Genomic DNA, 25,976 nt, shown 5'->3' with positions numbered 1-25,976 from the left:
CCCACTAGTTTAAGAAGACTAGCACTATCAAGCTAATAAATAGCTTAATCAAGGTCTAATATGGCTTTGACATTCCTGAGTCTAACGATGTTTTGATGCCGATTGTTTCGAGTATATGAGTTGTTGGTCATTGCGCAGGCGACGTTATTTTAGTAAGGAGTCTGTGCTCGCGGATCAATCCCCCCGAGCAGATCAGCATGTAAGACAGCCACTTATAGTAATCAAAGTGTTATTTCGTACCTCGTATTCTCTCGACTGGAATGCTATCCGGCGATGGATCAGTTACTTGCTAATAACTCGTTCACATGATGACAGATTATTCGTAGTACATGGGAGAAATTTTGCTAGATATAGGGGGTGATTTTCTTGTGGTGGCTTGTTCGAAGTGAGCGCTTGGCACTTTTGGGGATTGGCGGTTTGATGGATATGCCAGACAACAGGATTTGTACGTATATCAACATATGAGCCGTATACAGTTGCGTAATTCGTGGTGTGAAATTGGTGCACTGCTGTGTGGTTCTATACGGCTATGATGATCATGGCGTAATAGCTGCTTCTCCAAAGGGAGCTTGGGGGGGTCTAAGATATAAGGTGAATCCAAATATATAATGAAATTTATCTTGTTGTGGGATTTCATCAAAAAAAAAAAAGTGCTTGAATGAAAGGGGATTTGTTTGTTTTTTGTATATAAGAAGGTGTATCACTTATACGTAGCGGTGCAAGCTACAGCCGTAAATACTCATCTGTGTCTCAGCCCTTTAGCCTTTTTGCTTTTTCAAAAGCAATGCACTATTGCATTATTCCCTCTATAGAATATTATTACGAGGTCTTTATAGTTATAGGTTGATTTACTCATATTCCAAAATATGATCAAGATGATGATGGTATGTAATATGCTAAACCGCTCCGCCCGGTCTCACGACTTATTACCCTACAACCTAATCCCAAAAAAATCCCCAACATTCACCGCGCTGGCTTTTGCTTGCCTATATTGTCGATAAAAAAAACATACACATGTGATTACACTTTTATTTTATGAGTCATTCGCTGGGAAGTTGCTGTTTGCGGATGGCGACATCTAATCATGTGATCTTGTAGATCCAACTTTAACCTCGGCGACGCTTTACCTTCAACTGAGATTGTAAACTACCTCATAACATATTAGGCCAAAGACTGCAGTATCTGCTTCAATTATACAATAATTACAGTAAGCCCAACTTCAAAGAGTCTCACAGATGCAAATATACAGCTAATAAAATTCCAACCTAGAAACATTCATCAAGGGAAAAGAAACCATGCCATCAGCAGTATCCCCCCCTCACCCACGTCAAAGCCCTCCTCTTTGACATCTTCGGCACCACAGTTGACTGGCGCGCTTCTGTCACTGACGAAATATCCCTTCGAATCTTCCGCAAACTTGGATCCGAAAATGTTTTGCCGTCTGCCTTGAAGACCCGCCTCGAGGGCCTCACTCAGGCAGACTGGGACAGGTTCATACAAGAGTGGCGCAACGCATACATTGCATTTACGAGATCCTTCAACCCGGAAACAGATGCCTGGAAGAGCATTGATCAACACCACTACGAGAGCCTCGTCGAGCTTCTGAAGAAATGGGACCTCGACGGATTGTTCACGGAGACGGAGCTTACATCTTTGAGCTTGGTCTGGCATAGACTCTCCCCATGGCCCGATTCCCCAGACGGTCTCGTGGAGCTGAGTCGCAAATACACCACTGCAACTCTCTCAAACGGAAACACCAGCCTGCTACGTGACGTAAACGACTTTGGGGGGCTGACTTTTCACGAAATCTTCTCTGCTGAGACGTTCAAGGCTTACAAGCCCAATCCTGCAACGTACCTCGGCGCTGTGCAGGCGCTGGGATTGCAGCCGGAGGAGGTGGCTCTGGTGGCAGCGCACTTGGGGGACCTGCACGCTGCGAGGGGGTGTGGACTGAGAACTATATACGTTGAGAGGAGTAAAGAGGAGGCTTGGGGGCCGGAGGAGGAGAGATATAAGGAGGCGAAAGGGTGGGCGGATCTGTGGGTGACGGAGGAGGAGGATGGGTTTTTGACTGTTACGAAGAAGTTGGTGGAATTAGAGTAGTTATGAGTAGGAAGCTGTTGATTGGAAAGAGGGCAATGGGCTGTACATGTTTTGACCTGACTGACTTGAACAACGACTGCGCATAACTTGTGAGGGTTGATAAATAGGATCGTGATGTTTATACAAACACTCTTACATCTTATAACGCGCAATGAAACGAGTGGATAAGCTGATTGCTCTAGATATTGTCACGGAGATGGATGAGATGTTTTGCTTGAAATAACCACCTTGATATGTAGTCATTGAACTCGAGGTTGAACCAGACCCCTTTCTTGCATCAAACTTTGCGGCTTGGATTGATTCTATAGTAACTGTATATTTTATAATTAAATAATCTATAACCATGTTGATAAAAGCTTGGAACCACCAGAAAGTACCACTGCTGATACCGTTTTCATCTCATTGTAATAGTCATGGTTAAATATGAGCCGAATTAGATGATAGGAATTGCCAGTGTCAAGCAATATTGCAGTCAAGCCTACTCAGTTATCAACTCCTCAATTTAGAGAGCCCAAAGCAGCATCTCTCATGAGACATGATCGTCAGTAACATGTTTATTGAGTGAGTTCACAGCCATTTATAATCTGTAAGCTTCATGTTACATACGCGGACAAATCTACATCTCCACGAGGCTTTCAAAAGAGTTTTTACAACTACTGCAATGAGGGAGGCTACTACAAACAGTTTCACAAGAAAGTCTACAAGCCACACTCTTTCAGCTTTGATTCACGTTTGGGGTCATACTCACTGCTCACATCGAGATGAAGCTTCCTGATTTGAGCACCAAAGGTTCGCTTCATCTTATGAGTAGACCGTCTAGATCCTCCATGGCCACAAGCTCCGCAAGCTGAGATGAACACAGCACTGGCTGCGCAGTTTCATCCCATACTGTGTGTATGTGCTGATGATCCCCCAGTCGGGAGTACCCGAGAGAACATAAATCGTGATTCGTGGGGCTGAAAGAGAAGCATAAAAAACGACAGGGTTCGTTCGGATGCCTTGGCCGACGCAGCTGAGTCCAACGTGACCTGGTGGATCAGTATCGCATGCAGCTTCTTTTTCGTCTCTCGCCATCTCGCGTTTACTTTCGCGGTGATACAAGGATTTAAGAAGCCATAATCGTGCCGACCGGCTAGTTAGATTGTCCGCCACTTGCACATGTACGCTCCGGAGATGGCTTATCACAAGGCAGTGAGACATGCATCTGGCGGTGATACTTTTACACATACCATGCTCGCTCACCAATACCAATCACTTGGCGCCCGGTTCGGATGACGCTGGCTCGCATTCAGGATCAGCTGTTGCTCGCGCGTAAGCATCACCTGCGTGCCGGTATGCAGGAAAGGAGACGGCCGGTTAGGCTAGCAAGACGCCGGCAAACCCCGACATTTGGACTGCGTACTATGTAGCTGCGTATGTAGCAGGCATTATATCCATGCTACAACGTGTTGCGCGGAAGGGGAAAGAATTGCTTGACCGAGCGACATGCTTCCCCGCGCAGACGCAGTGCTACCGTATGTAGAGCTATGTAATCATACAAGTAGTAGCAGAAGACACATGCTTCGTGTAAGTCGTACTAACGGCCGTAGCGCATCCTCGAGCGAGTAAAGCGTCGTTGATAGGCCAAAAAGTCTGTTGACTGCCGCTGGGGAGCTGTTGCTTTGTACAAGCCCGAAGTGGCAAATACTGCTGTATCCATGCCTGTAAGCGAGAGATGGAAGATAATCGCCGACGGGCCTGACCTGGAATCATAAGGCTGTGCAAATCTGACTAGGACCGATATGCCGTTGGCTCTAGACAGGCAGGCATTGGCGGAAGAGCAGGAAGAGGAAGTAAAGGTGCTGCCCAGTACGCCGTCTTACTGGCAGCCGCAAGAGTACAGAGGTCGTACAGTATGTACCTATGTAGGTACTGGTAGTATAATAGAGCTTCATGTCCATCAAATGCTAAAACGGATGCAGCTTGTGGCCTATCGCTGCGGGTCGACGTCCTCAGCCAACATGAGGTTAGACTGCATGTAGCCTCCCACGCAACATGCGACGGATCGTTGGACGAAGCATTGGACGCCGTTGCCGCTCGGAGACAAGGCATGCCGAATGTCACTTTTGGCATCCATGGCTCGGAGCAGTCCACGTTCCGCTCGCTCTGATCGATCTCTCCACGCCGAGTGCCCTAGCTCCAGTGTCCCGTACCGGCTCGCTGCATCGATACAGCATGGTGGACTCGTCATAATATGGGTCGAGTTGTTGCGAGTCTTGACTCTTCAGCCTTCAGCCTGGGGAGAGCGCCAAGCACCGAGACTTGCCGGCTACATGGCGCGTGTAAGAAGCTGACGAAGTAATATATACCTAGCGCGCATGTACAGATAAATAGGCGGGCATTGCCAGAGCAGGGCCGCTGCAGCTGTCATCACACAGGAGAGGCATGCTGATTATGGCAAGATGCACGAGCAGACGCATCCTCAGCTTACTCTGCGGGGGGTTCGTCCTCTGTGACCCCCGTTTGCGCACGGCCTTGTGCATGAATACGCGATACAGAGGTGAGTGTCTAGGCACGCACTCGGAGCTTGTACAGTACAGTAAGCAGAGGCCTTCGGCGTGGTAGGGATGATTGCCGAAGGAGATGCTGCCGAGCCTAGACGCTCTCGAGTACCGTCAAAATCTGTCTGTCCTTGGCTTTGCGAGAGAGCCGATCAAATAGCCTCTCCTCTTCCTTCTCCTTCAGCTCTTGTCCCCTTCGTCTCTTTAGCTTCTGTCTGCAGATGCTAGCAAGGGAGCGGATTCCGCATTAGTATCGCAAGAGGATAATATCGGGGCAAGACGACGGGGAATCAGACCATTGATATCACGCTCCTTGCCCGTACATCTCGTAGCGGCCATGCTGGGATCTCAGACTTTCAGCCAGACATTGTCAAGTATCAATGACTAGCTCCGTGCTGCTACAACTAGTACCTAAGAGTAGAATAGTCGATGCTCAGCGGACAGCCAAGCCTGTGAAACTGCGGTGCCGACCGCTAGCTCAGCCGGCGCTGCAGATCGATAGCTTCAAGTCCCAAGTCCCAAGTCCCAAACCCCAAACCCCAAACCCCGTCCTCAGAGGCTCGCCGTTTGATGCTACTATATACTGCTTGTACAAGTATGTACAGTAGGGATATGCTGCTGCCACGCTCCCAAGCTCCGTAAAGCGCGTCGCTTCCGCCAGCCGCAGCGCGCTACGGATGCAGCATCGCTGCGCCGACATCGACGCTTGCAACGGACCCAAGCAAGAGGCGAGACGCTGGTTTGACGGCATGGCCAGCGGCGTCGGGTCGCCCCGGATGAGGGCGCGAAGGACGAGAGACGAGCCTCGCCAAGTTTGCAGATTCCAACCAGCTTTGCGAGCGAGGGCTGGGGATGCGGCCCCCGCAAGGTTGGCACATGTCGTGCTCGTGTGATGGCGGCCTTGCTGCATCTCTGGCCATCAATTGCTTCCGACTGGCTCGGCTGCGCCAGGCCATGGAGGCCACTGGCGCCGATAGCTGGGCGCGCCGGTTGATGGCGGTTGGCTGGCTATGGCTGGCTAATGCTGGCATGGCTGGGGACGGGAGTTGGAGAGTTGCAAGTTTGAAGGCCAACCGGGGACAAGAAGGGTAGAAATGCTGCCCAACCGCCGTGGCTGGCCAGGCCTGTTTCGATCTGGATTTGCCGTGCGCACCCGTTGGGCCAGCACCAATGAAAGGGTATTGATCCTATCAGCAGTACAGTATTACTGCATATTAGCACCTCTGCTCGGTTTATTTCCGCCGATACCTGGTGCCTGCAGAGCCTTGTGGTTTAATCACGTACGGATGTCGTCGTGGACCCTTCAACGCAAATTGGCATCCATGGAAATTGAATCATTTCACGGCCTTCATGGCAGGTACTGCGAAGCCCAGCATCTGGCGGCAGTGGAGGCACTGCTAACTAAAGTACACCTACTGCTCTACTGTACCTCGTGGGTACCTCTCGGGTAGCACTGGGCCCATGCTTGGTACGACCAGAGGTAAGTGGCCATGCTTCGTCTCCGGCTCGGACTTTTATCTCGATGCATGAGTCTGCAGCTCGTTAAATGCCTACATACATACTGTACATGTCGAGGCTCCATATCACGATGCTGCTCTGCTCGCCCAAAACCCTGTCTTACACTGCCAGACAGCGCATCGCAAGGGTATACAGGCGGCATAGGTATGCGACCGACAGGTGCGCAACTCGTATACAGTATGTGCTCGCTCGTGCTGGTCCAACCATGCCGATGATTCCCTTGCTGCAGCGCTCTGACATAATCTAGGCCGCTAATTGTCTACGTTGCAGGCTTAGGTCAAAGTATCGCGGAGGTACCAATCGCAAGCTTCCAGGGTCTGGGTTATACCGTCCACAGACAGCAGCGAGACAAGCACCAAGCAAAGCCGCCCCAGACGCTTTGACCGCAGGGTTGTCGGGGCCGCAAGCTCCAAGCTCAATCCATGCCTTGCTGGCTGCAAAAGCCATGCTGCTCGGCGGACGCAGGTTGCAGACGGGCCCTGTAGGGGAGCAGAGAGCAGAATAGGGGATCATTGGTCAGAGACAGATGCCTGTGCTGCTGCTGCGTGTCTTCGGGCCTGTACGAGTGTACGAGCATGCCAGGCAAGTACCTGTACGCGTGCCTGTACGAGCGAAAGCCTCTGCGTGGGTTGGCTGCTTTGTGTCCCCAGAAGGGCTTAGCCGGCCCGGGGCAGGGCCTGGGCGCGCAGCTCTGGGGGGTTCCGGCTGCCACTAACTGGCAGCTAAGGCGCTGCTATTCAGCGCAGACAGTGCTGCTAGGACCAGCTTGGCGCTGCTAATTGAGCGGCATTCTTCTGCCTGGCCTCGCTGAAGCAGCAGCCCAATGCGTGTCCCTTGGAGGAGAATGCGCCTCAACGTGTTGGTACCTGTACAAGTACATGCGTGGCCGCAGGCTGTTGCTCCTCACCTCGCGCTACACGCAAGCACCTCCCACTAGGCTCAAACGTCCTAGACCTCGAACGCTCTCCGCACCAGCAAAACTTTCTGCTCTGCTGTCCAAGGCGCCAGATGCAGGCAAGATACGCAGCGAGTACTGCTACAGACCGATGTCGTCAATACAGCCCCGATCCGCGCTGCGTGCGTGATTCACCTGTCCATCCGCCGCTCCTCTAGGCATACCAGGTACCTACAGTATCTGCCTGTCCGTCCACGCTCCAGACGTGCATGTACAGGCTGCATACACATACTGCTGCATGTGGCATTAGCACCTCCATGCCCGTTGCTGGGCCTGCTAGCCCGCCTGTGCCTCCATTTTCCCTGCGAACGGCCGCGTCCCTCTTTAAACCGCTCTCCCGTAACCGCCTCCAGAGCCCCCCTATCAGCAAGCCTCTTGGCTCTTGTTATCCCAACTCCAAAGCCGGACCCGCCCAGAACCCACTCCTGCTTCTCCACCACAATCCACCCCGACCAGCTCCAAGGTCGCCCAGAGCATCTTCGTCTTTTTGGCCGTGCTGGAACTGACACAAACATCCCTCCCCAAAACCACCTCCCTCTGCTTCCAATTGCATTGCACCGCTCGCACCGCATCTCCTCAGCCATTGCTCCGTCGCCGCGCCGCGCCCTCGAGCTGCTTTGCTGCTTTGCTGCCTCGCTGCCTCGTCCTTTTCCATTGCTTTTGCTGCTCATCTCCATCCCCCTCCTCCTTTCGCAGCGCCGCTAGCGGGCCCTTTTGGAATCGCCGGCCAAAACCCTAGGATTGAAAGCCTTAGCTCGGTTGCTCGACCACTAACTTGCGCCCATCATGGCGGGCAGAATGGTGCTGTACAAACTGGTGGTGCTGGGAGATGGTGGTGTTGGCAAGACGGCCTTGACCATCCAGCTGTGTCTGCAGCATTTCGTTGAGACGGTAAGCATAACCCTTCCCCCCCCCCTTCGCTACGAGGCGCAAAACAGAACAGACATGCAAGGAAGAAAGAAAGAAAGAAAGAAAGAAAGCGTCTGCAATTCCTGCTTCCCCTCTCCTGGCCCATTGGGTTGAGCGGTGGCGGGAAATGGAAGAGGAGCGGAAACAATAGGGAGTCGTCTACCGCGAGATACACGTTTTAGCTAACGGTTGATGCCAACAGTACGACCCGACAATTGAGGACTCGTACCGCAAGCAGGTGGTCATTGATGGCCAGCCCTGCATGCTTGAGGTGCTCGACACGGCCGGCCAGGAGGAGTACACAGCGCTGCGAGACCAATGGATTCGCGACGGCGAAGGTTTTGTGTTGGTCTACAGCATCGCATCCCGCTCATCCTTTACTCGCATTAAGCGGTTTCACCACCAGATCCAGCGCGTCAAGGAGTCGGTAGCTTCCTCACCGTCATACCCCGGCTCTCCTCTTTCTGCCACCAACTCGCAACTGCCTGTGCCCATCATGCTTGTCGGCAACAAGAGCGACAGAGTCACCGAGCGCGAGGTATCGACCCAAGAGGGACATGCTTTGGCTCGGGAGCTGGGCTGTGAATTCGTCGAGGCCTCAGCCAAGAATTGCATCAACGTAGAAAAGGCCTTCTACGACGTCGTGAGGATTCTACGCCGGCAACGCCAGCAGGCTTCACGACCCGCGGCGGGCTCAAGCGGCCGAACTCGAACAAGCAATGGCGAAGTAGGCGGAGGAGGCCGAGATTCGCACAAGTACGGGCGCGGCGGTGGCAAGGGCAAGTCCAAGTGCATTGTGTTATGAGCAGCTCTATTGGGTCTCATCTTCCAACTTCCGATACATCTTGAGGGCTGGGCCATGTTGATTGGATAACGCGCGCTTGATTCTGCATGCTCTCGGGTTTTTCTGTTTTTCTGTTTTTTTTTTTGTTTTTTTTTTTGATGCTTTTGTCTACTTGTTGAAACTTGACATCGCATCCTCTAGGTGTCTCTCATTCGATGGGAATAGAATGGATCGGGGCTGACGCGACGTCAACTCCGCAGCAGCAAGAGCTGGTGCTCTGTTTTCTTTTAGCCCTTCCCCCCGCTGTTGGACGAGCTTTCAGTATTTTTATATGATTACGACGGCACTTTTGGAAAAAAAAGAAGAGAGAAAGAAAACGCATCTTTATTTAAAACTTACGGCTCCTCGAATTGGCGCATGGCGTAAGACATGTGCACGCACAGACGCACACATACAATTCACATTGGCGGCATCATCCTGCGGCGCTCGATTCCCAATCTGTTTATATCGCTACTGGACAACCTGAACGCGGCTCGCTGATGAATTTGTTTTGGGAGCAATAAACTCGTTTCTTTATTCCCCTCCTCTGGCTTTACCTGACGATTTGTCACGCCACCGATCAACGCCAGCCAACTTGCTGTCTCCAAGGCCGGGGGCACCTCTTATCTCTCCCTGCATCGTCACCATTTCCTACTCTCTTTTGCGTTCGTTATCCCTACAGATCTGGAATGGGTGGTCGTGTGGGTGTTCCAGGAGTCTTCGGTTGAGTCTGGTTTCATTTCTTTTTTCTTTCCTGCTCCGACAGTTTCCATCTCTGCTACTCCCTTTTCAAATTTTGGGTTACAAAAAGTACATCACCGTATACGTCTTGGGCACATTCATGGGAGGGGTGTTGATAGCGATATCTTGTTGGATCTGTCATTTTCTTATTTACTATGCTATTTTCTGTTATTATCCCATATTGTATTGAATTTGTTTTACTTTTTTTCCCCCCTCTTATTATCCTTATATCTGGTTTCTAGACGAAATTGTACGGAAGAAGGAATGCTGGATGCTAGAAGCTACAATTCCTTGTTTTTCTCTCAGTCAGAAGTTCAAAAATTTCCTTTTCTCTCTTATTCTCTATTTTTCTCTCCTTTTTCTATTTTTCTTTTGTAAACAAGAGCGAGATTTGGGACAGGCCTACGCCACTTTGGCCCAAAGAGGGGAAAAAGCAAGAAGAAGAAAAGTCCAAACTGCATTGACGTTTTTTTGTTGAAGACGTGGCGGAACTCGGGGCTGTTGCAAGGCTTTCTGTACCTTTGCTTTGCTCTCAGACTACATGCTATCTACGTAACAGTACGTGCAATCGACATAACCCGGTGTCACTCGTCATATCCTCACAGCCGATCCGTCTACCTATCTGTACATGTGAAGACTCCAAAATCATGATAATCCGCAATGATGTAATTATGCGGTGTACACACAACTTGTATATCCCCTTCTGAGCCTTGATAAGCGCCCCTTTTGCTCCCCCGGAAAAAAAGGCATCCATATGCTCGATTCCCATACATGGGCGTTTTGAGCCTCTGATGTGTCATAAGTACCTGCCAACTCTCAGTAGGGCGAAAACTGGAGCACCAATTTAGCGTTTTCGATCTACAGCCAAGGCCGTTGACAAGGCCACGCTGACCACCAGGTGGCTTGTAAGGAGAGAGAGAGAGAAAGCTTGGAGAGAGGAGAGACGATCACTGGAGTAGGGATGTGCACGGCAGAGTTCCGACGGGAATTTATTTGTGGAGAGTGTGACGGCATTAGAATTTGCTTTCACGGGCAGTTTTTGGTTGATCAATGTTTTAAAGTTGTATGGAACTGAATGAGTTTCTTTTTACCCATTCTTTGGATCTAAGTTGGCCATCAACGTACGATAGCACATGGTAAATGCTGCTGCTGGCTTATAGAATCTCAAGAATTTGAAAGCGATTTAATCCACGATAGCTTGATGAATACGAAAAAAAAAAAAGACAGGACACGAAAATCATGGAACCATGCTATTTCGCTTCCCGTCTTCTCACTGCGACTAATTTGTCTTCCCCAAAGAGAGAATACTAGCCTCGCCTTCTATAAACGGTCATGATGCGATCCAAGTAACTCGGCAACTCCGCATAAATACTAGTAGACCAAACCCGCCATGCGGAACTAACTGCGAACTAAAAAGCTTTCTTTGGATGCGGGATAACGGAAGAAAACGACTGGTTGGTGTGTGTGGGACTAGTAACTTGATTTTTTTTCCCCTCTTCTTTGACCAATTGCAGATAATAAATGTCATTTCGGGCTACTTATTCTCATACGCTTCTTCTTTCTTTTTGCTTCAGTGGCTTGAGTTGGTGTTTTTTTTTTTTTGTGGTGTCGTAACGCAGAATGGGACTTTTTCTGTTCTAGTGTCTTTTGTTTTGTTGAGACTCTCCACTCTTGTTTTGACAGGATTGTCTGTTTTCTCCTTTCAGCAATTCAGAAAAACGCAAGTTTGCGTTACCAATATAGGTTTTGTTCAGGACCGTCTATAACTCTGCTGTCAAAATCCCCCCCCTCAAAAAAGAAACTAAAAGTGACAGCTCCAAGCCAAGACCGGCAGCATCAACCGAATTTAGTTAACCGTAAACTAAACATCTCTCCCGCAACAGAAGATAACAAAAGTTCCCGTCTTCACCTGGGTAACCAACCAACAACTAATTGCTGACCTAAAAAAAGACAAAAAAAAAAAAAAAAAAAGGATAAATATGAGCAGACGCCAAGGGAGAAGCAGAAGAAGAAGAAGAAGAAGAAGAAAAAAAAGGCCTCACTATAAGAGAAGTGAAGTTGCTGCCCCGCTCTCTTGCATTGGACCTGAAGCCTCTACACAAACTTACACGCCATCTAACGGTTTCTGAAGCCCCCCAGGAGGTGTGCACGTCTCGGCGGCTTTTCAAAGACATGGCATGTTATTCTTACGTTTTTGAAACTCTTCCAAACAAACTTATAGACTGTGTGGGAAAAAAAAAGAGCGACTTAGCTGCCCATCCGTCTTTCCCATCTCATCATCTGAACCCTGCAAGGGCGTTGAATAGTCTTGACGCGGCAGCCCGGTGGCGTCCCAAGTTCACCTTCAAGCAAGGGGGGGCCAGGTATAGATTCAGAAACTTGAGCAGCCTATCGGCCATAGTCGGCTTATCAACTAGTTTGATGTGCAACGCCTCTGTTGTCTATAGTCAACCGATAGGTACTTTGCTTTCCGACTGACATTCGACAAGGCATACTACCTGGGTACTATCGCTTTGGCGTTATCCTTGAGACTTGCACTCAGCATATTGGCTTACAGACAGTTTCGGTAAGTATCCGCAAAATTATGGACTGAGTCTACTACGAGAAATCAAGATTGAGATGTTGAGTTTAAAGATGTAATCCTTTTCACACAAATAAATAGCACAATTGCCAAGCAAATCATGTTTTCTATTCAAAAGTAATAAGTAAAATCGAGCACACAAAAAGATGTCACCATTTGTTGCTTCAAGATCCACGCCGCCATCTGTCATATCAATCCCTGCGACATTTTGTCCCGGTATAAAAAAAGACGCCATAAACCCGTAACTGAAGATATTCTCTCGTCGCTGAAGAAAGCACAAGTCTCCAAAAAAGTATAACACGAAGAGTATAAGAAAAAGACAAAAGGGAGACAAAGAAAAAACCCATCCATCACGCTCATCATTGAGTCATGGGAATCAACATATAGAAAAAGGCCTTCAGGGTTGATTGAATTAATCCTTAGTTTCATGCTCATCACCAAAGGGGCTCGTATCACGCTTCTGAGAGCCTGAATGTTGCTCCTCTTTGGTGGCCGCCCTTTCCCGGCCAGGTGAAGAAGGAGCCTCAACAGAGATCTTGGGGCTCATATCACCCTCTGGAGGGTCAGAGAATGGCCCCTGGTCTTCAACTGATGACTCTCCTCGGCTCGTGGGTGGAGTAGTAACGGTGAGCAATGTCTCTGGTGACTTGTTGCCGAGTGTTGTGGAAGATCCGTTAGCCTCAGGCTTGGACGCAATTTCCACCATTCTCAGGCCAGAGCCTCCCACTTTGACAACCTGTGCGCGAGCTTGGGTAACGGTGTTGGCGCTGTTGAGGAAAGTAGATCCAACGCTGAAATTGCTTGCCGCACTCGTAGGTCGTAGGTGCTTGGAAGAGTTGAACTTGTCAAAGTCGATGCTGGGAACAGGGGGCGTGCTGGGGGCGCTGGAGCCAGACTTGACGCTCACCATTGTCGGCTTGGCACGCATACCGGTCTGGGCCGGAGTCAGAACTTGCTGCTTGCCGCCGCCAAAGATGGTAGACGCAACGCTCGAGCGAGGAGGAGCAAATGAAGTTCGGTCCGAAAAGGCAGAGATACCAGAGTATGTCGAGTCTCGCAAGTTGCCGGGAACGAAAAAGTGAGGGTCGGCCTCGGAATCGCGGTATCCTTCGGTGTGGTGCATGGGAATCGGCGGGACGGGGGGGGACCAGCACATTGGGTGACGTGGGAGTGGCTCGGTTGGTGACGCCGGGAATGTAGGCGATTTGGATAATGTTGGAAGCGCGAGTGAGAACAGTCGAAGCAATGGAATGAACAGTATGTGTCGATCCGCGGCGTGTAACTCGGTTGCCATTCTTTTCGCTGCCCTCAGCTACGCCCTCTTCGGCGCCATAGACCGCCTGGGCGCTTTGTCTCTTGGGCTTGATTAGGAATCTCCAGACAAGGTACGTGATGATGGCAATGGCAGCAAGTCCACCGATGACACCACCGGCAATAGGGCCTGCACTTGGCCCGTTGCTACCACCACTACCCTTTCCACTGTCGGCCGAGGGCGTATCATTTGGCGCGCAGAAGGACGTGGGACATTGCGTGCAATCGAGCGGAACTGTAAACTGACAGCTCTCATTGGAATTGCAAGAAGGACATTGAAGCTTGGACGTGTCATCGCACTTGACGCAGTCTTTTGCTCTCGGGACCAGTCTCATCACTGGGATAGATGTTAGTAGCCGTGATAGGATAGCAGCATGCGCCCATGCCTCTGAGATTCCTCACCTTCATGCAGCTCCGTAATGTCCCTCGCAACGAGATACGAGGTCGTGTCCATCTTGGGTGATTTCTTTGTGACAATAGATGGTAGCGCTCGGTGATTCACAGTGACGAGATGGGGTCCGTTCAAGTCGGATTCGTTAACAACAAGGCGTCGAGCGAATTCAGCGGATAATACGGATCGGCAGCGTCTTTCCAATAGTTGATTTTGGTCTTTTTCTTTTCTTGTCGCTTAAACGTGTTGATATTCGAGTAGATGTCTTCGGCCAAAGAAGGCGAGCGCTTTGTCTCGTAACGCAGTTCAAGGTTGAAGAACGGCGGGAAATTGGAAGAAAGGAGTGGACTGAGTCTAGCTCAAACAAAACGAATCCAAAAAATTAAACAAAAAAGGTAGTTGAAAAAAGAGAAGCGAGTGTGAGTGGTAAACAACAACAAGATGCTGGATCAAGACGAATAGAACGACATAATCGGCCTTGGCGACTGTCGAGGAGGAAGAAAAACGAACGAAAGAGAAACAGACTTGCGGCAGCCTTTCCCAGGTTCGTTGGACGCTCGGTGTTTTCTTCTGTGCTGATTGTCGTTTGACGGCGAGGAAAAGAGGGCGCAGTGGAGGTTTGGGTGAGAAGCGAAAGAAGGAACTGCGCTTGGGTTGGGGCGGGCGGCAGAGCGACACGCAGCTGGGCGCTGAAGCACGAGCTCTTTACAGGGCCCTGCCCGCCAAGCTCGCCCTTCTGAACGCTGCTGCACAGCAAAGAACGCAGAAAGATGGACCCCCCCGGTTTGGCCATGGGAGGGCGTTTCTGGCGCCAGGGGCAGCGCCAGGGAGCTAGAGCCGCTTGGAGCCTAGCCGCCTGCACTTCGCAGCGGCCGCGCACAGTGCATCTCGCGCCGGCGGGCCCTCTGACAGCCTCTTGTTTTGGGCTGTTTTGGACCGGTGCCAGGGGCTGGGGGAGGCGCTGAGTGGCCGCGGGAGCTGCGCGCGGTGGGGCGCCGCACCGCTGGGAGGGACCGTCCGGATACTGTGGGATCGCACCGTGGGATCCGCTCCCCCGTTGCAGCGCCACTATTTGATTGTTTACCACCTGCTAGTAGCTGTTAGTCCGAGTCGCACTGCGACGAGCACTATCGTGACTCTGTACTAGCACTCACCTCATTCCTGGCGAGGGTGGACCTTGCTTCAATGCCTTCCATGCTCAGGCTGTCTTCTGTCCGCCAATGCTGAACGGCAGCCTGGCTGCAACGTTGTGGATTTTTGGTTTGCATCAAATCCATTTTGCTGGAATAAGATTCACGGCAATGCGCCGGCTGGGCGTGCTACCGATTTTTTTTTCTCTCGGGCTCTCTTTAATTACATCTAGACGCTGACCGTCTTGATTTGACACTCGATCCGCTACTGCCGTGCGGTGTCTCTACTGTACGGAGCCATAGTGGGCGTCTAGGGTGAAGGGTACGTATACACGAGTGGCATGTTCTCCGTATTCCGATTGATTCTTCTGCTCCGTGGACACGTAATGCGGTTCAATCGGCTGCTTTTCGCTGCCGGCCATCGCTCCCAACGAGCCTTGCAGCAAAGACTCTGGCCCTCGGATAAATCACATTGGAATACAGTAAAGAGGCTTGAAGATGCCTCGCGTGTCCAGTGGGTAAACCACCTGGTGCCACCTGCAACTCCGCTACCTGCAGCGCCTCGCAGCCCGCGTGGGACGAAAAGAAACGTTTTTTTTCCCCTACTAATCAAGCCCAGCCGTCCCTGGATCCAATGATGGTTTCTTCATTTTATTGGGCGGCTTGCGCGAGATTCTTCCTCCACGGGGGCGTTGCAGTAGCACAGTCCAGGATGAGGAAAGAAAAAACCGTACTTGGGGGCACGCAGCAGGCATCTTCCCGGTGCAAATGATCCACCAAGAACCAGAGAACAGGAAAAGTGAAAAGTAGCTGTTTCCTTGGCTTTTCTTGCCCTCGTCAATCCCCTTGCTTACTCTGTGCTTTGGTCCCGAGCTAAGATGCCACACTTGCAGCAAGTTCTGTTTCCCCGTAAATTAACAATTTACCGGTGGCCAGCAAATCACGCTCGCTCCCCGCCATTCTCGAGCATGAACACCCGTAAAATGAACAGTCCTCGCGCAAGGGGGTGTGGTGTGGTTTAGAGGCGAGCACGTTTCGCACGTGCAAGTCTTACTCGTGGACTCGTGGTCGCCAATCAGGCAAAGAATATTGCATACAGCGCACGGAATACGAGGTATGGGCAATATCGAGGCACTCAATTTGAGCAGGATTGCCATCTCTTGTCCCGCAAAGTCGCGGCCAGAGTCAATCTCACCGCAAATCTAGATACTACCTAGTTTGCAGTCTCATCTTATAGGCAAGTCCTGCAGATAGGCACACAAACTGCGTGGGCCGGCAGTACGAGGAATTGCAACTCTAAAATATGACTAGATGGCATCGTGCAGATCCTTCGTTCTGGAACCTGGGCGATGTCCGGATTGCAGCGGAGAATGCGCGTTTTTGGGATAAGCTCGTTACAGATATACCATGTTAGGCACTCTTGGACGTTTACATAATGTTCGCCGGCTCTTGCTATACTCGAATGTACGAAGATTCAGGCCTTGGTGAAGACAATTGGCATCGTAGGTATCTTACCAAGTGGCATTCTGAAGCGATGAAGCCTTTCTCTTGCATCGGTTACTCCGGACTTGGTTCTCTCACACGGGAAAATATTGATCATGTCCTGAAATGTCTTTAAAGAATCGTAATCATCATGACAAGAACACTGCCATCATTAAATCTTGACATCTTCACACGTTGGCCGGATAAATCTAGAGTACAATCCCACATAATTCTATAACTTCCCAATAGCAGCATAAATACTCAAACTCCGCTGCCCATCCTTTATCATCCTTTTCCATTCTTTTCCATCCCCTTCAAGTCTTTTTAATCTATTGAAGCCAGAGCTTCACGAGTTTGACGCGTCGTTGTTGCTCTGAGAACTGGCACTCATGACAGGCTTGGTCACCGGAAGGGACATCTTGGCCTTCTCGGTCTGGCGAACCTTGCCCCAGGCATACACAAGACCACTGAAGAAACCAATGATGATGGCAGACACGCTGCCAAAAGTAACGGGGGCATCGAAGAAAATAAGGCCACTGACAGCGATGGGAAGCTTGTTCAGAGCTCCCACCATCGAATAAGTGGTAGAAGAAGTAACACGAATGCACCAGGCAGACGAGTATGAAATGAAAATAGCACACAGACCCGAGTAGATCATACCGATGATGAGACTGTTTCGAGTCTCTGCGGGGAAGTTTCGAGCCAGGTTTTCAGCAGACCAGTCCTCAAGCAGAAGTGAGCCAACAATCAGGACCGGAATGGTCAAAAAGTTGTTGTAGAACATGGCTGGAAGGGAATGGTTAGCACTTGTTATCAAATCTTGGCGGATATATATATATATATATATATAAGGAGAAACACTTACTGTCCCAGTCTTTGAAGCCCATCTTCTTAATGACCTTGCGCATACCGAGAACAAAAGCAGCTTGGCAAAACACATTCAGGGCCATCCAGGTATAGCCGACCTGCAGAGTGGCAAGGGATTGAGATGCTTTTGATGAACCCCTAGCAGCATCGGCATCAGCCCACGCGGCAACGATGGAGCTGAAAACAATCAAGCCAAAGGAGAGAAGAATGGTTGGGCTGACGCTTCCGCCAAACCAGAGCACCTCTCCATAGGCGATGACAATAATAGTCAAGTTCTTGAAGATGGTGTATACAGGCACGGACAGGTATTGAAGAGCCTTGGCGCCGGTATAAATCATACCAACCAAAAGAACAGAAATTGGGAACCCTGTACAAATTTAGCAACTTTGTCAATCCACAACTCTCTCAGACAACAAGAGCTAACATTTTTTGCCCTTTTCAACGTCAAACGCAGAAAGGTTGGTAATGAGACCGGCCTGCTTGCAAGCCTGAATAGCAACACAGCACACAATGGACTATTTTATAGTTAGACATTGCCGTGTTTTGAAATAAAGGAAGAGCAAAATGGAAAAAAAAAAATGGATGAGAGGTTTTGAAGAGCAATATGTACCTGAATAGCAAGATATAAAAAGTTCATGTTCCATGAGGAGCCAGACACGACGAATTTATTGACAACAGTCATACTGATGGAGGCCAAGCAGTAACCCAGGACAGACGCCCCCGGACTGTTGTCGATCTTGGACAAATTAAAGCCCGTTGGAGCAGCCATTCGAGGCGAGGGCGAGCGAGAGTAGGCCGTCTCGACCTTTCCGCCATCGCCCATCTCGGCATCCCGATGGCCATAGTCGTCGTTCTTTTTGTCTGACATTGTGAAGCTAACTGGTAGAGACGCTCAGACAGCCAGGCAACGAGCAATGCTGCACTACGGGCAGCGGTAACGAGAGTGAGGGTGAAGATGAGGGTGAAATGAGAGGCTGGCTTGACAGAGTCGCTAAGGGTGGGTTCCACGCGAAAGTCTCTGGGGGCGGAGATGGCGCGATCTGCGTCGGAAGGGAGAAGACGACGATGGGTCAAACGAGAGGCTTCTTCTAGAAGAAGAGAAGAAATGAAGACTATGCAAGAGGCGCGTGGGCGTGAGGTTGTTGTGAAGACCGCTCTTTGCCAGGCACAGACACGTACTCCCTGATACTCCTAACTCCGTACATGCAATTCAGGAGAACAAATCCTGTCTGCGGTTGGGAAATTTCATCTCGATCCCTTAGTGGGGCGCGCCCGGCCAAAAGGGGCTTAGCGACCCAGACGCACCGCCTCCCACTCGTGTGGCCAGAGATTCTCCGTACGAGAAAGTGAGGATTTTTTCCACAAGGTGGCGATTGGACACTGCAATACGCGGTACGGGAACACCAGGCATGGGGCAGGCCGATAGGCGCAAAACATTGTTCTCAGATAGCGAGCGTGACGATGCAGATTCGTATCGTATCTGGTACGGACGGCGCATCCACGCTAGGGCCCGGCTGGGCGTCTGAATAGGCTAGAGGGCATTCTGTTCGTGGCCTGTTCGCGCATCTATTCACAGGTTGATGCTATGTACGTGCAGTATCGTCTCTATTGCATCTGGGTAGTGGCGCCGGACAATAAGTACCAGACAGAGAAGAATTGCAACGTCTGCCGAATTGTCAGTGGGGCTGGCGCAAATTGAATCTAATCGCCCAGACTGGCAGATTAATATTAACTGGCATGTGGCCCCTAGGTTGCGGGAGGCGGAAAATGCCTTATTACAGGTTCCTGGGCGAGCTGCCGGGCATCGATGCCTTTGAGATGCGGCATCAACGCAGGCCACTGCGCACAAGTAGAAGCGATTGCCTGCCACATCACCGGCGGGTGATTACTCATAAGACGGACTTTGCCAGGTACTGTTCGTATACGGTACACCTCTCCTACAGTACCAACAATGATGCGGAGGTCAAAGGATATCATGGATGTATTTTAGAAGACGGGCACGCAAACTTTACAAAGCATGTGCCTCCAGCAAAGCCTCAGCAAGTCTGTGCTTAGCCAAGAGCTAGCGTCCTCGGCGCGCCCAGGCATCTCGCACTGTAAACACGGTACCATGATAAGATCAGCAAAAAGCCTTACCACTAACGCGTGGAATCCAAGTCTAACAGAAACAGACTATGGCTGCGCCGCCTCCACAGTGCTGCGGACGCAGAGCTGTCATTGGCCTCAATCGGTTTTAGCTGGTGCTATTTTTGGTATCGATCAGAGAGGCCTAGCAGTGGATGAGATGAGAAGAGCCCTACGGCTGGCTAGCGGATCGCTCTGCTCCCGAGCATATGGGCGAGGGGACATGAAGCATGGATGAGGAATATCGCTAATGAAGAGATGGACATTGAGATGGAATCAGTCCAATATACGAGCCGGAATGATGCTAATATGCGCAAAATATCGTCCGGGCAGCTTCTATAAGCACTGCTGTGGCTGGAATAAGGAGCACACGCTTATTAGTGAACCGAGCCGAGAGTGCACAGTGCCAGCTACTGTACGTCCTTCTCCAGCAGACAGTGGGACGCAGTCAGCCGCGCTCCAGGGATTGGATGTCAGCATCTGGTGCTATTGCAGGCCCGGGCTTTCAAGAGCGGATACCGCCATGTCTTTTTTTTTTTGCCCACAGCCATACGAGATTTTGACACTTTTGCGGCTCGTGCGAGCATAGGGGAGCTCTTTCAGCATCTGCCGCAGCCTTGACAGCTCGAAATCGCCGGCGGCTTTGTGACGATGTGACGAGCCATGAGATGGAATGTGGGTGTCCAGCAACAAGCAAAATCTTGTTTTCTTTGTACTTGTAGGTGCAAGTGAATGTAACAACGCGACAAGTTGCTAGACCCTCCTGCATAAAGGGAGGGGCAACGTGATGACGACAGGTGATACCTACTCTGCTGCCTCCGGCCGTTTTTCTGCTCGAGCTCCCAGCGCTGCTTTTCCTGTCTTACAGCGAGCGTTCGCTGCGGCTGTCTCACCGCAGACGCTAACTCGGGGCTGATAGGCCTAGCCCAAAGAATGCCCAGTGAATCTGTTCGCCTGTTGTTTGAGAAGTCTGTACAGTGCAGGTGCGGTGGCTCAGCTCCCCCCCCTCGAGGCCCCTTAGCGTTCTATGTAGTCTCCCCTATTCTGGGCCAGCGCTCGAGTGGCCGGGCACTGTATGCATTTCGTACTGTCCGAAACAAGATCCTAGAAGCACGCAGCACTTGGGGCATCTCCTGAATCGTTCGCGAGAGCCTTTCCCTCCCCTTATTATTCTTTTCAGCCCACCAGGCTTCGTCGTCAACTCTCGCTCTTCCATCTTCCCCAACCTTCAATCCCATCGCTCGAGGCTGGTGCCTCATTGCTCGTATCGTTAGGGGTCGGGTTGCTTTCCGCAAACAAAGCTGGCATAGAGCTCAATAGATTTTTCTCGTCCCTCTCTCTCTCTTTGGGGTCCCCTATTTTTTTCGTTCCCCCCCCATATTGTACCTATTTGGTACCTACATACGCGAGCCAACTTCCTAGACACGATTTACGAACAAACATCCCACCAAAGACGCTCGTTAGCATCACGATTTTCATAGCCGCCATCTTGATATCACTTTAGAAATAGACCATCATGGCATACAACGGTGCCGGCGGTGGCCCAGGCGGGGGACACCCGCTACAGGATCTTCCCTCAGGCAGTAGCGTGAGTAGCCACCCAAAACACCTAAAGAGCTGAGGACGATGTCGAGATTAGGTTAAGCAAGGTTTGGCTAACGCTGTCTTCTCTTCTCTAGTACCACTTGCCTCCCCACGAGCAAGAGGAAGAAGCCGGACGATATCTGCTCAACGAGCCCGGCGCGCATGGCTACGAGCATGACCGACTTGGCGCGGGAACTCCTCCCGACCGCCCTGTCTCAGCTTACAGTCTCACCGAGTCTTATGCTCCTGGAGCATCACCCATCGGCACTCCTGGCTTGGGCAGTGACAATGGCTACAACCAGTACGGACAGGGCCCGGGATACGATTTTCCCCGCCCTGCCTCCACTGTCCACGATAACGATGATGATAGCTGGGTGCAGAGACAGCAGCAGCCCGCTGCCGGTGGCGGTCTGAAGCGTTACAACACCAGAAAGGTCAAGCTTGTCCAGGGCTCCGTTTTGAGTATCGACTACCCGGTGCCCAGTGCCATCAAAAACGCAGTTGAGCCCAAGTACCGCGATGTTGAAGGCGGCAACGAGGAGTTTATCAAGATGCGATACACTGCCGCTACCTGTGATCCCAATGACTTCACCCTGAAGAACGGTTACGATTTGCGGCCGCGCATGTACAACCGCCACACGGAGCTTCTTATTGCCATCACGTACTACAACGAAGACAAGGTTCTGCTTGCCAGAACTCTGCACGGTGTGATGCAAAACATTCGAGACATTGTCAACCTCAAGAAATCGACTTTCTGGAACAAGGGAGGTCCCGCCTGGCAGAAGATTGTCGTCTGCTTTGTCTTTGACGGTATCGACAAGGCTGACAAGAACACCCTGGACGTGCTCGCCACCATTGGTGTGTACCAGGATGGTGTCGTCAAGAAGGATGTCGACGGCAAGGAAACCGTCGCTCACATTTTTGAGTACACCAGTCAGCTTTCCGTCACGCCTAACCAGCAGCTCATCCGACCTTCTGCTGACAACGCGCAAAACCTGCCCCCTGTGCAGTTCATCTTCTGCTTGAAGCAGCAGAACACCAAGAAGATCAACTCCCATCGTTGGCTGTTCAACGCCTTTGGCCGAATTTTGAACCCCGAAGTCTGTATTCTTCTTGATGCCGGTACCAAGCCCAGCCCTCGTTCGCTGCTGGCTCTGTGGGAGGGTTTCTACAACGACAAGGATCTTGGTGGTGCTTGTGGTGAGATTCACGCCATGTTGGGCAAGGGCGGCAAGAAGCTGCTCAACCCCCCTGGTCGCCGTGCAGAACTTTGAGTACAAGATTTCCAATATTCTTGACAAGCCTCTGGAGAGTTCTTTCGGCTACGTCTCTGTGTTGCCCGGTGCTTTCTCTGCCTATCGTTTCCGAGCCATCATGGGACGCCCTCTGGAGCAGTATTTCCATGGTGACCACACGCTTTCCAAGCTTCTCGGTAAGAAGGGTATCGACGGCATGAACATTTTCAAGAAGAACATGTTCTTGGCCGAAGATCGTATTCTTTGTTTCGAGCTGGTCGCCAAGGCTGGTCAGAAATGGCATTTGACCTACATCAAGGCTGCCAAGGGTGAGACTGATGTTCCCGAAGGTGCCGCCGAATTCATCAGTCAGCGTCGTCGTTGGCTCAACGGTTCGTTTGCTGCCTCTCTGTACTCTCTGATGCACTTTGGCCGAATGTACAAGAGTGGCCACAACATCATCCGCATGTTCTTCTTGCACATCCAGCTTATTTACAACTTCCTCAACGTCATCTTCTCTTGGTTCTCCCTGGCTTCTTACTACCTTACCACCACTGTCATCATGGACCTTGTCGGTACTCCTTCTATTCCATCCAGCAACACCAATGAGCATCACGCTTTCCCCTTTGGAGATACCGCGACGCCCATTGTCAACACGCTTTTGAAATATATCTATCTTGCATTCGTCATCTTGCAGTTTATCCTTGCTCTAGGTAACAGACCAAAGGGTTCCAAGTTCACCTATATTGCTTCTTTCATGGTCTTTGCTTTAATTCAGGGTTACATCTTGGTTCTTTCCGTCTTCTTGGTTGTTACCGCTTTCAAGACACCCCTCGACCAGCAGATCAACTTTGACAACGGCGAAGACTTTGTCAAGAGTTTCTTCTTCGGTGCGAGTGCCGCAGGTGTCATCATCATTGCCCTGATTACCATTTACGGCCTTTACTTCATTGCTTCTTTCCTGTACCTCGATCCCTGGCACATGTTCCACTCTTTCCCCCACTACCTGTTGCTCATGTCGACCTACATCAACATTCTCATGGTCTACGCTTTCAACAACTGGCACGATGTGTCTTGGGGTACCAAGGGTTCCGATAAGGCTGAGGCTCTCCCGTCTGCCAATGTCCAGAAGGGCGAGAAGAACGAAGTGGTTGTCGAAGAAATTGAAAAGGAGCAAGAGGATATCGACAGTCAGTTCGAACAGACTGTGCGACGAGCCCTGGCTCCCTTCAAGGATGAGGAAGAGATTGAGAAGAAGGACGTGGAAGATGGTTACAAGTCTTTCCGTACCGGTCTGGTCGTTTCTTGGTTGTTTACCAACATTGTTTTGATCATCGGTGTCACCACCGACAGCTTTAGCCAAGTCGGCTTTGTGGTAAGTACTAGCTTCTTTGGTACGGTCTCTGCCAGAATGCTTCTGATAACTAACAACTACTCTAGGGATCTGCCTCCAACCGCACTGCCAGCTTCTTCAAGTTCCTTCTGTATGCCACCGCCGTGCTGTCTCTCGTCCGCTTCATCGGGTTCCTCTGGTTCCTGGGTAAGACGGGTCTCATGTGCTGCTTCGCCAGAAGATAAATTAAAAAAGATCGGATGCAACTCCGATCAAGACTTTTGCGGTTGTGGTTTTCCAGGAATATACGGGGTTGCCTATTAGACAAATTATTTTCATATACAGATATACCTTGGCTTGTAACGTTATTAAGGCATTAATGTTTTTAGCATGTTTCTTTGTTCACACGGGATGGAATAGGCAACCTGAGACGAAAAAAAAAAGAGTTTTGCAGATAGTTTGGAAGAAATTTTTTGCGGTGTGCCTACTAAGTAGAGAGAAAGGATATTAGAGAGGAAACATGGAAATCTATCTATTCAATGATTTAATGACCTAAATGCTTGTGTTTATTTCGTCGTCCGTATATATGTAGCACAGTAAGAGTATGCGCTCTGCGCGTGTTTGTTGCCGCATAAACTCCGGCCAGTGTAAGATTATGAACGCATAAAAAACTATGGAGTACGGGGAGCCTTATCTTATCGCGACTGTGTGACAGCATCTCCAGCAGGCAAGGCAACATCGGTCCCCGCCGATGAACGGTTGCTTTTCCTTGTTATCCAAAACATCACCTTTTGTGCACAAATCGAAAGGCTCAGTCCTCTTCCACATCGGCGGTCTAGGCCCTTTTTTTCTCACTCGTCAAAAGCATTTCTCTTGTCTTTCGTCTCTCATTTTTCTCTTCTTGCAGCCAGCCTTTTTCAGGATATCGGTCACACCGGCGACACTCCAACAGCCCAAGATGTTGAACATATGGTCTATGGTACTAGGCACGCGCCCAGCTTATATTCTACCACGGAGATTCCTAACGCCTATTTTATTTAGAAAAAAAAAGCAAAAAGAGGCTGAGAATGCCGAGGGCCAGGCCGCTGGGGGCAAGAGGAAGAAGGTGACGGCGGCGCAGCTACGAGTGCAGAAAGGTAAGCTTCCTCTCCCCATCCGAAATACCCCTTCCAGCCTCGCTCTGCTATTGCATGACAGGGTAGCTAACAGGTGGCTGTTTGCAACCAAAAATTGCAGATTTATCAGAACTATCACTCGGTGCCACGATGAGAACGGATTTCCCGGACCCTGACAACATTCTGAACTTTATCCTAAGTATCGAGCCGGACGAGGGCATGTACCGAGGGGCCAGGTTCACTTTCGATTTTGCCATCAACCAGAACTTCCCTCACGAGCCTCCAAAAGTGCGATGCATGGAAAAGATTTACCATCCTAATATCGACCTGGAAGGCAAGGTGTGCTTGAACATTCTGCGGGAGGACTGGAAACCAGTACTGAACCTAAATGCTGTCATCGTGGGGCTGCAGGTAAGAAACCAGCACGTGCTCTTTTGCTCTTGGCCACGCACAGCTCAGGAGGGCATATGCGCTATGGGTTATGAGGCTGACTTATAATGCAATTTGCAGTTCTTGTTCTTAGAACCCAACGCTTCGGATCCGTTGAACAAGGAGGCTGCTGATGACCTGCGAAGCAACCGAGAAGGCTTCAAGAGAAACGTACGAACGGCCATGAGCGGAGGAACTATTAAGGGTACTACATATGACCGGGTACTGAAATAGACTTGAAGAAGCGTATAAGAAGAGGAAAGGGGGGGGGGGGGTTCGTGAACAAGAGGGCGGGCGAGGCGGGCGAGACGGCAACACGAGGACCACCCGACATACTATATAAAGGACATGTATCGTCCGATATCCAGCACATATCTTTTTTTCCCTACATTGGAGAGATTGTGCTTCCCATATGGAACCTTAGCTCCCGCTGGTGTGTGTGCCAATGAGAAGATGCTGCTCGGATGTTTTCTCTCTTGGCGAGACCTAGCTTGCTATGAGAGTTCAACTTATCTATATACTACCTACCTTTCATTACACATAGCATAGAAATATATGGCGTTTGTTGCGTAATACTGTGCTTGGACGGAGTCTGTATTTTGGAGTAGAAAAGCTCACTGGTTAATCTTTGGTTGTGACGATAATTGGGAGTGGCAGGCTAAGCTACCCTGCGGTTTATACACGATGCGTAGGTGATGGTACCAATGGAATGGAAGGTTCAATACTCCCAGCTTCCTACGCTGTATAATAAGACGACATTGGAGCTACAGTAGTGTCAGGACGCTGCCAGAAATCGTTCCCCAGC

General features: G+C 50.4%; 8 protein-coding genes across 8 annotated transcripts; 4 read left to right on the top strand and 4 right to left on the bottom strand.

Annotated features, from left to right (window-relative positions):
- Positions 1-875: 875 nt before the first annotated feature.
- On the top strand, positions 876-2,103 carry TrAtP1_006770 (uncharacterized protein; the record flags this gene model as incomplete). Its single annotated transcript, XM_014082400.2, has 2 exons — positions 876-884; positions 1,270-2,103. 2 exons carry the CDS (start codon positions 876-878, stop codon positions 2,101-2,103), a joined length of 843 nt encoding a protein of 280 aa, XP_013937875.2.
- A 3,211-nt stretch (positions 2,104-5,314) lies between these two features.
- TrAtP1_006769 (uncharacterized protein) lies at positions 5,315-5,674 on the bottom strand (the record flags this gene model as incomplete). The annotated part of the gene is made up of 1 exon (XM_014082546.2): positions 5,315-5,674. The coding sequence occupies one exon, from the start codon at positions 5,672-5,674 to the stop codon at positions 5,315-5,317; it is 360 nt and encodes a 119-aa protein (XP_013938021.2).
- Positions 5,675-7,902: 2,228 nt separating this feature from the next.
- Positions 7,903-8,830, top strand: TrAtP1_006768 (uncharacterized protein; the record flags this gene model as incomplete). The annotated part of the gene is made up of 2 exons (XM_014082401.2): positions 7,903-8,007; positions 8,228-8,830. The coding sequence occupies 2 exons, from the start codon at positions 7,903-7,905 to the stop codon at positions 8,828-8,830; spliced, it is 708 nt and encodes a 235-aa protein (XP_013937876.1).
- A 3,752-nt stretch (positions 8,831-12,582) lies between these two features.
- On the bottom strand, positions 12,583-13,464 carry TrAtP1_006767 (uncharacterized protein; the record flags this gene model as incomplete). The annotated part of the gene is made up of 1 exon (XM_014082403.2): positions 12,583-13,464. The coding sequence occupies one exon, from the start codon at positions 13,462-13,464 to the stop codon at positions 12,583-12,585; it is 882 nt and encodes a 293-aa protein (XP_013937878.2).
- Positions 13,465-13,772: 308 nt separating this feature from the next.
- Positions 13,773-15,149, bottom strand: TrAtP1_006766 (uncharacterized protein; the record flags this gene model as incomplete). The annotated part of the gene is made up of 3 exons (XM_066113258.1): positions 13,773-13,818; positions 14,649-14,962; positions 15,027-15,149. 3 exons carry the CDS (start codon positions 15,147-15,149, stop codon positions 13,773-13,775), a joined length of 483 nt encoding a protein of 160 aa, XP_065969344.1.
- Positions 15,150-16,503: 1,354 nt separating this feature from the next.
- TrAtP1_006765 (uncharacterized protein) lies at positions 16,504-18,676 on the bottom strand. The gene is made up of 4 exons (XM_014082404.2): positions 17,962-18,676; positions 17,776-17,866; positions 17,350-17,718; positions 16,504-17,270 (listed from the first exon to the last, which is right to left on the bottom strand). Exons 1-4 carry the CDS (start codon positions 18,217-18,219, stop codon positions 16,831-16,833), a joined length of 1,158 nt encoding a protein of 385 aa, XP_013937879.1. The 5' UTR covers positions 18,220-18,676; the 3' UTR covers positions 16,504-16,830.
- Positions 18,677-20,991: 2,315 nt separating this feature from the next.
- On the top strand, positions 20,992-22,333 carry TrAtP1_006764 (uncharacterized protein; the record flags this gene model as incomplete). Its single annotated transcript, XM_014082405.2, has 2 exons — positions 20,992-21,063; positions 21,155-22,333. The coding sequence occupies 2 exons, from the start codon at positions 20,992-20,994 to the stop codon at positions 22,331-22,333; spliced, it is 1,251 nt and encodes a 416-aa protein (XP_013937880.2).
- Positions 22,334-22,433: 100 nt separating this feature from the next.
- TrAtP1_006763 (uncharacterized protein) lies at positions 22,434-25,240 on the top strand (the record flags this gene model as incomplete). The annotated part of the gene is made up of 4 exons (XM_066113257.1): positions 22,434-23,669; positions 23,735-23,834; positions 24,686-24,763; positions 24,864-25,240. 4 exons carry the CDS (start codon positions 22,434-22,436, stop codon positions 25,238-25,240), a joined length of 1,791 nt encoding a protein of 596 aa, XP_065969343.1.
- Positions 25,241-25,976: the final 736 nt, after the last annotated feature.

The sequence above is a fragment of the Trichoderma atroviride genome, chromosome 3 (genome assembly GCF_020647795.1).
Source record: "Trichoderma atroviride chromosome 3, complete sequence".
Lineage (NCBI taxonomy): Eukaryota > Fungi > Ascomycota > Sordariomycetes > Hypocreales > Hypocreaceae > Trichoderma > Trichoderma atroviride.
The sequence above is the reverse complement of the archived record's forward strand: the minus strand, read 5'-3'. Positions and strand labels throughout refer to the sequence as shown.

What these genes read in the sequence shown, in the direction of transcription:
- TrAtP1_006765 (XM_014082404.2), bottom strand. Translation starts at nt 18,219, where the DNA reads ATGTCAGACAAAAAGAACGACGACTATGGCCATCGGGATGCCGAGATG. An exon ending in CGTTGAAAAGGGCAAAAAAT is followed by an intron (nt 17,719 to 17,775) that starts GTTAGCTCTTGT and finishes AAATTTGTACAG; the next exon opens with GGTTCCCAATTTCTGTTCTT. An exon ending in GGGCTTCAAAGACTGGGACA is followed by an intron (nt 17,271 to 17,349) that starts GTAAGTGTTTCT and finishes ATTCCCTTCCAG; the next exon opens with CCATGTTCTACAACAACTTT.